At 39.7% G+C, this 10,626-nt stretch overlaps 2 protein-coding genes across 3 annotated transcripts; one reads left to right on the plus strand and one right to left on the minus strand.

Annotated features, from left to right (window-relative positions):
* Nucleotides 1-459: 459 nt before the first annotated feature.
* On the plus strand, nucleotides 460-2,668 carry rpp38 (ribonuclease P/MRP 38 subunit). The gene is made up of 2 exons (XM_079641025.1): nucleotides 460-951; nucleotides 1,556-2,668. Exon 2 carries the CDS (start codon nucleotides 1,560-1,562, stop codon nucleotides 2,430-2,432), a length of 873 nt encoding a protein of 290 aa, XP_079497151.1. The 5' UTR covers nucleotides 460-951; nucleotides 1,556-1,559; the 3' UTR covers nucleotides 2,433-2,668.
* A 2,303-nt stretch (nucleotides 2,669-4,971) lies between these two features.
* Nucleotides 4,972-10,623, minus strand: nmt2 (N-myristoyltransferase 2). Of its 2 annotated transcripts, XM_079641023.1 has the most exons (12): nucleotides 10,380-10,623; nucleotides 9,802-9,919; nucleotides 8,775-8,916; nucleotides 8,410-8,528; nucleotides 8,201-8,292; nucleotides 7,981-8,097; nucleotides 7,716-7,886; nucleotides 7,505-7,613; nucleotides 7,227-7,397; nucleotides 6,970-7,137; nucleotides 6,474-6,611; nucleotides 4,972-5,636 (listed from the first exon to the last, which is right to left on the minus strand). In XM_079641023.1, the coding sequence occupies exons 1-12, from the start codon at nucleotides 10,490-10,492 to the stop codon at nucleotides 5,616-5,618; spliced, it is 1,479 nt and encodes a 492-aa protein (XP_079497149.1). In that variant the 5' UTR covers nucleotides 10,493-10,623; the 3' UTR covers nucleotides 4,972-5,615. The 2 variants fall into 2 exon arrangements, with proteins under 2 accessions (XP_079497149.1, XP_079497150.1); XM_079641024.1 differs by lacking the exon at nucleotides 10,380-10,623 and having other exon boundaries at nucleotides 8,775-8,942.
* Nucleotides 10,624-10,626: the final 3 nt, after the last annotated feature.

Consider the following 10,626-nt stretch of genomic DNA (forward strand, 5'->3'; position numbering starts at 1 on the left):
AAGCTAAGGCGACTACTTGGTAGTTCATAAAAGGTCCATATCCCATTAAAATATCTAATGTTACTAACTATTAAAGAGAAAATGGGGACAATTCTGTTTTAATGTTTGACCACTGTAACTGCTGTGCAGACATACTGATAAAATAGGGCTTCTAACTAATTACCTTAAATAAACTCACTAATTAATTAAACCAGTTCAATACGCATTATTCTTATTCTTATCATTCTGAGCGCAGTAACGGTACGGTATCTAATTAATTATTTATTTAGTATTCCATAACTTCATAAAAGAGATGGTCAAACTGAAGTAGAGACATGGCAGATATCCTACAATGAAGCGGGACAGTGAAGTGTTCTCCGTGAGAGGGCGATCAAGAGAAGAGAGAGAGGGTGAGGGAGTTTACAGATGAAAAGACACAGAAAGACAGAAGCACAATAACAAGTATATTTAGTCTAGGTGTTTTTTTGTAAATAACAGACGGTGTCAAGAGGAAGATAAGTCCCCTGGTTTGTCGCCTACTCTAACTGCCATGAGAAAACTCCAAATACATTTTCCAAAATCCGACACTAGAGGTGGTCTTTAACGCACCGGCAGATGACAGCGCTGACAAGGTGTGCCACAACAGAAAAAACCTCTCGCTCTCTCTAGAGGAGCAGGTCAGGGCAACAGGCCGTTTCCCGGGCAATCAATTCCCGTACCTGTGCACGTCCCTGCACGCACGCACGCACGCACACGCACACACACATACACACAAACACACTCATTCATTTGCGTGCACAATACATGTCGCACTTTCACTCGAACGCTGGTCGGCGCTGTTTGTCTTGTCCCTTTGTTAATAAAGTTATTTAAATTCAAACAAAATGGCAGCGCCCTATGATCAACCACCCGTGTAGTTGGACTGAACCGAATATCAGTATAAAAAAAGTAACGTGCTGAATTAAAATTCAGGTAAAGTAACTTAACGTCTCTTTTGTTTGTCAGGCATGTTGTCGACTGTCATATTGTTAATGCTTTAATAATAACAGTAGCCGGTAAAACTTAAGAGAAATTATTTCTTAACTCTTGTTAAAATATTACATTGCACCATCAATAATCACAACTGAAACAATGCCATATTATTTAAAGGCAACATTATTATAATATTTGTATTGTTTATTATTTTTGTTTGTACATATGTTTGATAAGAATCCCTAAAAGATGGGCAGTAAAGATTTGTAACGAGGAAATTGTCAGTTGTTGTTGTTGTAGGGACTTGTTATCATTACCATTCATACTTCGATTTACTGCTATTTTATTGATATTACAGTTTATTTGTATTTAATGTTGTGTTCCTGTCAGTATTACAAACCAATTGCTATAAAAATAAAGATGATCATTTTTGGATTTGGTTAATTTATATTTGAAAACAAACTTATGGGTGCTCTCTGAAGGAAACACTATAAAGGAGAAACTCTAAATATCTTTGGCATGTCTGGGATTTCTTATTACTGATATTGACGGGTTCTACCTGTAAAAGGGTTTCTTCATCACTTTTTTCTTGTCTTTATTTCAGAGGTATGGCTGCTGCGGGTAAACCATCAAAAAAAGAAAGCAAGAAGTACATTCCGACCAAGACCTCCTTCACTTCACCATTCATTCCAAAATGGGGCCCACTCCCCCAAGAAGACATGCATTTTATCCTGAACACAGTGAAGGACAAGCTGGTTTCCATGGGCCTTGAGAAGAAAGAGGTGAAAGTGTTTCGCCCGTGGAGGAAAAAAAAAGACCCGAAACCTGCTGCCACACCAGAGCCTGTTCCCCAGGTCAGTGAGGTGCAGGTGAAGGATGCTCCTAAAAATGGCTGGACAGATGTGGCAGCTAGGAGACAACTGGCCATCGGGGTCAACGAGGTCACCAAAGCTCTAGAGAGGAACGAGCTCAGACTGTTGCTTGTGTGTAAGTCCGTGAAGCCGAAACACATGACAGACCACCTGATCTCGCTGAGTGCAACGAGAGGTGTGCCGGCCTGCCAGGTGCCTCGTCTGAGCCAGAGTGTGTCAGAGTTGCTGGGCCTGAAGAGTGTCCTCGCTCTGGGATTCAGACATTGTTCCTCCAAAGATGACGAGGTGTTCACGGACACTGTTGAGGCCATTACACCCAAAGTGCCCTCCCTGGATGTGGCATGGCTACAAGGTGCATCACCCAGAGTAACATCTGTAGACCCTGTTGATATGGAGGAGAAGGAAGAAGATGGCCAGAAGAAGGGCCAAAAAAGGAAACTAGAGAGTGAAACTTTGGCGGTCACAGAGTCTACCTCCTCCTACACTCTGCAACCTCTCAAAGTAAAAAAAATAGTTGCCAACCCTGCAAAGAAAATAAAAAAGGCTATTCAGCGTAAAACAGACTGCCTAGATATAAAAAAGACCATTCCTATGATTTTGCATGTTTAGTCTGAGTTGTATCTTGGATTTTTAGCAGCCTGGAGAGTATAAGAAAATCTAGTATTTCACCTCCTGTGTGAATCTGGTGTTTCAGATCAATTGCTAAAAATATCCCTAGTTTTTGTTTTATTTTGGATTTTCCTGACATATTGGTCCGCCATAGGTTTATAATCATCATCCAGGACTTGAAACTGGCTTGAGAAAGTTGTGTAATTCATTACAAATAAAGAAGTTGACATGTGTTGGAATTAGCAACCCTGACAAAAAGTAAGGCTCTGTTGTGTTCCATTGAAATTAAAGTATCAATCGACCGGTTGCTGCATGGAGGGTCTTAAAAGTTAAGTTATTTAGTTTATCATCTAACTGGCCTGCCGTTTACATGACTTAAAATCACTTCTTTAAAATGTTAGGAACTGGTATGACAAACCGATTGTTTTTGGGGTGACATCTCATTAGCCGGAAACAGGCATAACATAAGATGTTTTTGTGTTTCTGAATCAAACCAACTAAACTGGGTGAGAATTATTAGTTATGTTCTTTAGTAAATATGACACAATGTCAAACATTTCAGACCAAAATAAAGAATGTTTTTGGGCAGTCTATTTAATATTTCAAACAAAAGTGCATTACTCCTGTCCGTTTTTAAAGTGAGTTTATTCAATCAAATATCCATGCTGGTATAGCCGACGTGTGTTGAAACAGATTGTTATTTGCATGGGGATCATGTCTTAAATGATGCTGGTAAAGGTTCTTCAGCTTTTTCACAGCTTACAATGGATTTGAATAAAAAATATTGTTCTTCAGTTAGAGAAAGCTGTATGTCATTTCAAAAGTACCCCCCTACCCAGAATTCTTAATTTAAAAAACAAAACATCTTTAAATAAGGCAGGTACTTCGGGTTGAGCTCTCTCACTAAAGGGCGTGGCTAGTAACATCAATGCTAAAAATCACAGCAGCAAAACTGACATGCTCGAAGTTCATTCAAACAGCTGCAGGCAACACAACCAACATCCATGAGGCACGCCGTTGACTCAGTCTTAAATAAATGCCGATAACATCTGTCTTTGTCAACTCATTTAACCTTTCAATTGTTAAAAAAAAAAACATCTTTGAGCCCTGAAGCAATGACTGTCCATCGGTTGTCCCTTTCTTGCTAATATATAAAGGAATGAGAAGAAAATTACATCACATACAGAAAAGGTAACCACAAAGATGGCAGCAGCCTTTACCTCTCGTGTTATGCAGAGCCACATGAACAGGAGCATCAAACACAAAGTAACAAACTCAGAGCAAGACAATAAAACAAAAATAATGTTGTTAACCTTTGAGTACCGCAGCAGCTCCGGCCCAGAACAAGTTTCAAAGTTTCCTATTAAACTGAAAAATCTTGGGGGGAAAAAACAGGAATTGTCTTAAGACATGTTGCAAAGTACAACAATAAATACCAGAACTGTTCAAATAATTTTCATTTAGCTGCACAACACATACAAAAAATGACCAACAGTATATTTTTCAGACACACAGAAACCGTACCATTTAAAAAAATAACCTGAAAAAGCTCAAATTTCAAATCGATGCGCTTACTGACACAGGCTTTTGTTTATTCAGCCACTGCTCTGAAAACATGCTGTTTATTCTCCAGATACTTTACATGTTGTGATCGGTTCTCTTTGTCATACTTAACCGAGCTAAAAATCCTACATCAAGTGAAGGACTTGATGGTTATTTACCTTTTATCAACAGAAATGTTGAAGTGCTGTATTTCTTGCAAAAGGCGGCTGAAAGTAAGAAGCAGTTTCTCTGTGAGTGGCAATGACTAACTTAACAAAAGAAAACTAACCTTGCCCGCTTTCAAGAAGACTTAACTGGGAACAATTTTCAAAGTAGGTAAGCCCTAGTTCTGCTTTAAAAGTGTCTCTGGACAATAACAGACTGTTTTTGATTTTATTTTTTGATTAAATCTGAATCAGGGTGAGTCCACTCTGGTTGTAGTTTAATTGTTTTTTGTTTCCCTGCCCTGCTTTTGCACTCAGCGTGTCGTCCTATTTTTTTTAGGCTCAGTAACTTTTGCTTCCTTTTTAACTGAACAACACATATTTCACATGCAGGTTAAACCCTATGCCGAATATACATATATGTTTTATTAAAAATCAAGTCTAGAAGCTGGTTTATAACAAGAGCTCACATCCCTCGTAAAAACCAAGGTTGTACATGTAACGCAACAAATCTGTTTTGAAATCTGACCCTTTAAAAAAAGGGCTCTTTTGCTTGTTAGGAACTCAACAATTGTGCTTCATTGATGCAATACATTCTTCATCAAAAACCACTTTAAACCAACGTTGTCTGAACAAACTCAGTGACATCTACACTACCTATGAGGAGAACACTTTGGATCAGCCTTCCCAAACCCCAAAACTCACACTACAGGAATAAATATGATCTGGCTTTAAATGTACAGGTAACTATATTTTTAACAAAAGAACATGTACATAAATGCACCAGTTGAATGAGTCCTTTCACGAAGATATCCTTTTTGTGTATATGTCTGTTGTTTGACAGTGTTTGTATGAAAAGTTGCGATTTTTTTTTTATTTTTATTTTTTAAATGCTTGATGAAAAGTGTTTTTTTCTTCTATAAGTCAGCTATCACAGAAACACCTTCTTAGCATTTCTAATTCTACTCAGGCCCAAAACAGCCAGCAGATAACTTCTGACCACAAAGATGGATAATAACGTGTTAAATGCCTTTAAGACCCTCAGTGGGGACACAATAACTTATCTTTTTGTATCGTGGTCATGTTTACTTTGTTGATTATCATTTACATAGTTCAATGTCAGTGAAATAAAAATACATGCCAGTCCATGGTAACGAAGCTTCTGCTCAGGAAAACAAAATTCACAATGTCAAGGCATCCTCTTGTACGTTTTAAATGTGAGTGTGCATGTCAGGAGCGTTGTACTGTATGAGTTTCTCAGGCATAGCATGACTTCACATTCAGGATGTTGATGATTTTAAGAGTTTTCACCTCCAGGTGAAAGCAGAATGTTTTTTGAACCGTCTTCCGGTCTCCAGGTTGGTTTTACAGTTCTCATTGTCTAGCTTGGGCTACCTGCATGTCCAGGTTAGGTTCAGCTAGAGGTCACTAACAAACCTCTTCATCAGTGTTTGTGTAGCAGCCAGGAAGAGAGCTGCTACTGAAGGACGAGGCCAACCTGGAACACAGAGAGCAAACTGTTACTGACAAACAGAATAGAAACAATTTGCAACTGAAGTGTTGGATTTGATGCATGTGTAAATGATTTATGGGGAAGTTGTTCATAAATATCTGTCAGAGCTATTTTACAAAGCAAGGTTTTTGTGGTTAGCAAGCCTAAGGTAAAATAAAAAGCTGGCTCTCAACAACTAACTCCTTTGAGAAAAAGGGTCACTTCTATTCTTAGTTTATGGAATATTATATATATGCAAACTTGATGAGTTGTAACATTATATAAGTAATGGCACCAAAATAACTTGTGTACATACTGTATGCATGGTGTTGTGTTTCTTTGGCACTACAACCCATATCAGTGATGCAGAAACGATGGTATATCAGAGTTAATAGAATACAGATTAGAGAATTAAAATGTTTTGATCAAATTGATTAAAAAAAAAGAGTTTTCCACATATCTATAATGGGACAGTCAGACCTAAATGTATTTTGAGGACAACGTTTAAATGTGTTGCATCAAGTTTCAATTTTAAAAGCTGCAGAATTGGCATTAGAAATAAACAGTTTTGCATTATGCTGTAATATTCTCATTTCCAATATTCTCACAAAAGGCAGAAGTAGGCATTTGTTTATCCATATTTGTATGGTAGAAGAGTCAAATGATGCTCCCCCCCCCCGTCATGAGAACACACAGAGGATAATAAATAAAGCCTGGGTTATCGAAGACAGCATCGCCCTGGTAGCCGTTATCGCTGATCAAACTAACTGCTGCTTGCTAATATAAATATTTGTTTTAATATAACTGATATGATCATGAGCTCAGACAAATCCTGCTTCTGACCTTATCAGGGTCCATAGAGGGACATTTCCAGTTGTAGAGGTAATACTGCAGATTTCCATCTCCTATGCCAAACTTGAGCTTCTCCAGGAACACTTTATTCTCCATTAGATCCAGGGCATTGAACACATCAAAACCTTTCTGTTAAACACAAAGAAAGTCACAAACTCAATACCAAAATCAATCAGAGAACATCAACAAAGATGATATCCTAAAACTGCAGATTCATTATTTAAAGTCCCTGATGCTGCCCATTTTGTTTGTATTTGCAGCTCGTGAAGTCTTTTTCATTTTCATAAATGTAAAAAGGTATAAAGGGTTAGTATGACGTACAGTAGATGGCAATAGAAGGATACAAATGAGCATGAATAAGTACCTCATATAACCCCACATTATGAAATCCAAACCTTCTCTTTTACAACTCATAGCATCACAGAACTGGTTTATTATTTGGTAGTGTTATATGATTTACAACCATCTACATAGACTGTAACTTTACCAGCTTGGCCAGGATCAGAGCATCATTCATTAAGTCCAGTAGTGGGGTTTGTGTATGAACGTTGTAAAAAGAGTAGGCAGCCTTCAGGCTCCTGTGTAGAGGGTGATGCATCACGGTGGAGGGCAGAGTGTAGAAACTAGTGAAATCTGTCAGAACACCACCGGCACCCTGAGAACACAGAGAGGCACAACAAAGGTTTAGACGTATGTAGGAATCAACAGTAAGTATCTTGAGGGACAGATAGGAATTTCAGATACCTCTACTACAAATGTGTCAATGATATTGTCCTGTGGCAAGAACCAGTGAGACACCTCCTCGTCTCCCATAGAAGGAGCAAGCTCAAAGCGTTTGAGAAATTTCAGTAGCAGCTCAGTGACTTGGCGGATGTCACGCCTCTCCATCGGCCGCAGACCTGGGGTCTTGGTGCTCTATATAAGGTGTAGAGAGAGAGAGAAAAAGAAAAACAGACATTAGTTCCTGCCATAAATAAGGATATTAAAGACTGATCCAGGATTTAAATGTTTTATTATTTTACATCTGGTAGTCTGTAGAGCTTCATGGTTCTTTGCAGAGTCATGTTTCTGCTCAGGTGGGAGAACTTCACTTCCACAAGCTTCCTGGGGTTCAAAGAACGGTGCCAGTACCTGACAGAAAAACAAGCAAAAAAGCAAAAGCGTTAAGGACTGTTGGTTTCAGAAGAGTTTCTGATGCTGTGTCTCAATGTGTTTCGATACTGCATAGCATACCTGCATGTGGACACAGGTTTAGGCAGCACCACTCCTGCTGTGTATACCGCCTGGAATATTCCTTCAATGTTCACCCTCCGTGTGATCTCTCTGATGAGCACTGGAGCAACACGCTTTGAACGCAGCTTCTTATGGACACATAGGAAGTTGATTTCAACCATTTTCTTCAGTCTGGAGCAGCAGAAGGAGACAAGATGTGCATTGTGGTAAACATGTAATATTACTGTTTTGATCTAAATGCAAATGATCAGTAAGGAGCACTCACGTGTCATAGATGCGTATATCTGCAGGGATGGCACTGATGAAGCCAACAAGCTTCTTATTTGAGGACACTCTCACTCCACAATGCCACTGTGGTAACCAACCAGGGGGACGCAGAGCCCTGAGAGAGGGGAGGGGTTTTAGTGGGAGAACAGACTGATGGGTAATTTAACTACATATTGGGGGGGGAGTTTATTCGAACAACATCAGAGCTGAAAGCTTACCATTTGAGAAAGTTTGGTGAATAATCAAATCTGAACATGTTGTCATCATCCTCCACATAGTTTTCATTCAACAATGTGTACAGCTCCTTCAGCTGAAAGACAAACCATTTGTTTCAGTGTGTCACTTCAAATGTTTTATCCAAAAACTAATCTTGGAAATGATCAAATAAGTTGAATGTTTTAATGTCTGAGACAAACACTGTACTTACTATATCTGCATTGCTGAGATCCAGAGTGTCCCACATAAAGCCTTGAGGTAAGGAATATGGCTCCTGTCTGATGTTTTCTTTGTCAGCTTCTATCGGCCCGTGACTCGTCACCACCTCATCTGCAAAAATAGCACAACTCTTGTCAAAGATATACAAAAAAATGTCAATATATATTTATATTGGACCTTTGATTTTGCATTTTGTTCAGGTGGAAATTATCCAGAGAAAACCCCAACCATTGATGTCTTTAAAAACAATAAGGCTATATAAAAACAATCTGCTTCCGTCAAAACAGCTTAGTCTAATGATACTTATTAAATAAACAATACTTTAGCTCACTCTGCCTCAATCAAGTTTATACTTACTTAGCTTGGGCACAGGCTGGGTGTCCCAGAACTGGTACTTGTGCTTGGATGCATCATCAATGCTCTTTGCTGGACCCTGGCAGGACAGCAGCTCCATGGCTCTTTGGATGTCCTGCAGCTTCTGAATGGGCAAGCCAGGGTTCTACATGTAGAGAGGGGACACGTACACTAATAAGAACATGTACAACAAAGTTAGTACATAACATCCGAATGTCCTTTATGAAACAATTGTCACAACACACACACACAGAGGGCATGTGCGAGACTTATAACCTCTTCCAAAATAAACCCAAACCCTAAGGATGTTAGGTGCAAGTTTAAGTGATCTTTCCCACTAAACATCAGATCGTAGGTCACCCATGTCCACAGCTGTAGTTCAGTTCAGGCACCTGTTAAACTCTGTTCTTGGTTTGTTTACTTGCATACTCATAGCCCTGTTTTTTTTTTACTGGTGTCCCTGCTTTTGTTCACTCTCGGGAAAAGATTTTTGTAAGAAACATGAGAAACCTAGTTTATCATATCCCAGTATACAATATCCAGGTTTAGTGCAGGCATTTGTAAAATGTCTGGTAATAAGTGATGCATATTTATTTACTTATGTTGACAAGTCTGTTATTCTATGAATGAAACTTGGAAGAGTAAAAGCTTCAGCTCAGCATGAAGAAGCACTGACTTCAATAAGGACAAGTCATGTCCCTTATGGAACTTGCAAAATCGTAATGAGAAAAGGAAATGAATGTGTTAGGGAATGAATAAGATAAATACACATATGGGTTTAAAGCGTTGGTATTATTAAATGTAAGCAAATTTTAAACCAATATAATCCCATTGACACTGATCACAAACAAACTTGTTTTTTTCTTGGGTTGCTGCCTGTGTGCAGAAATCCTATTCCTTGTGTCCTTGTGTCCCTTTTCCTACTCCTAGTACCTCGTCTACCATCGGCCTGGAACTAGGTTAGTGGGTAATGGCTTAAAAATGTGGCCTGAAAAGGGTGTGTTTCCATTTCAGTGGCTCCTCATCGCACCTTTATCTCCTGAGAGTCAGATGCAGAATCAGACTTGGCTCCCCCCGAGCTTGGCTTCTCTTTCTTCCTCTTCTGCTTCTTCTTCTTTCTCTTGGCCCCCAAATCTCCCCCTGGACTCCTACATATGTGAACACAAACACGTCATTAAACAGGGGTCACTGTAATGGTTTGACTCTCGGCACACAGAACCAGAGCAGCAGTGAGCTAACGTTAGCTACCCTGGCAACGATGACAGCTGAGCTAGCCTAACGGTAGCTAACTAACGGTTTGTCTGAACGGCTGGCTGTCATCATGTCATCATGTCATTCAATCAGAATGCTAACAGCTAGCTGAGAGTAAAACATGTATCCGAGGGTACACAGGGATAAAACACCATAAGTGACAACACTTTAAGGTTTCAAATGAGGACTTTTACTGTGGCAACTCGTTTGAAATGAAGGCCGTTTGGCAGACAGCTTGGCTGTTTTTGTGTCGGCTAACGTTAGCTAACTGCGCTAGCCGTTCCCGGCCGAGCACACATAAACACAAACAGGCTTCCTGAGATAACTGCGCCTCCCAACCGGACAGGCCATCCTCACCCTTGCAAATGCTCATTCTCCTCTTCGTTGTCTCCGTCTATCCCGCAGGTATCCTGGTCGTCTAGCTCCAGGCTCTGCTGACTGGCCGCAGATTCACTGTCCTCCGCCATCATAAAAATGTTTTAAAAAATTGATGCCAGCCACCGTGTATGATAGAGATCACGGGCAGCGGGCGAGAGATGGAAAAACAAAGAAGTTCTGAAGGAAAGTGCACCGCTTAGAGGCCAATGTGGGGAAAACAGAACAG

The sequence above is a fragment of the Notothenia rossii genome, assembly GCF_949606895.1.
Source record: "Notothenia rossii genome assembly, chromosome: 7".
Taxonomy (NCBI): domain Eukaryota; kingdom Metazoa; phylum Chordata; class Actinopteri; order Perciformes; family Nototheniidae; genus Notothenia; species Notothenia rossii.

What these genes read in the sequence shown, in the direction of transcription:
- rpp38 (XM_079641025.1), top strand. Translation starts at nt 1,560, where the DNA reads ATGGCTGCTGCGGGTAAACCATCAAAAAAAGAAAGCAAGAAGTACATT.
- nmt2 (XM_079641023.1), bottom strand. Translation starts at nt 10,492, where the DNA reads ATGATGGCGGAGGACAGTGAATCTGCGGCCAGTCAGCAGAGCCTGGAG. An exon ending in CCAGCCTGTGCCCAAGCTAA is followed by an intron (nt 8,529 to 8,774) that starts GTAAGTATAAAC and finishes CTATTTTTGCAG; the next exon opens with ATGAGGTGGTGACGAGTCAC. An exon ending in CTCTGATCCTGGCCAAGCTG is followed by an intron (nt 6,612 to 6,969) that starts GTAAAGTTACAG and finishes TGTGTTTAACAG; the next exon opens with AAAGGTTTTGATGTGTTCAA.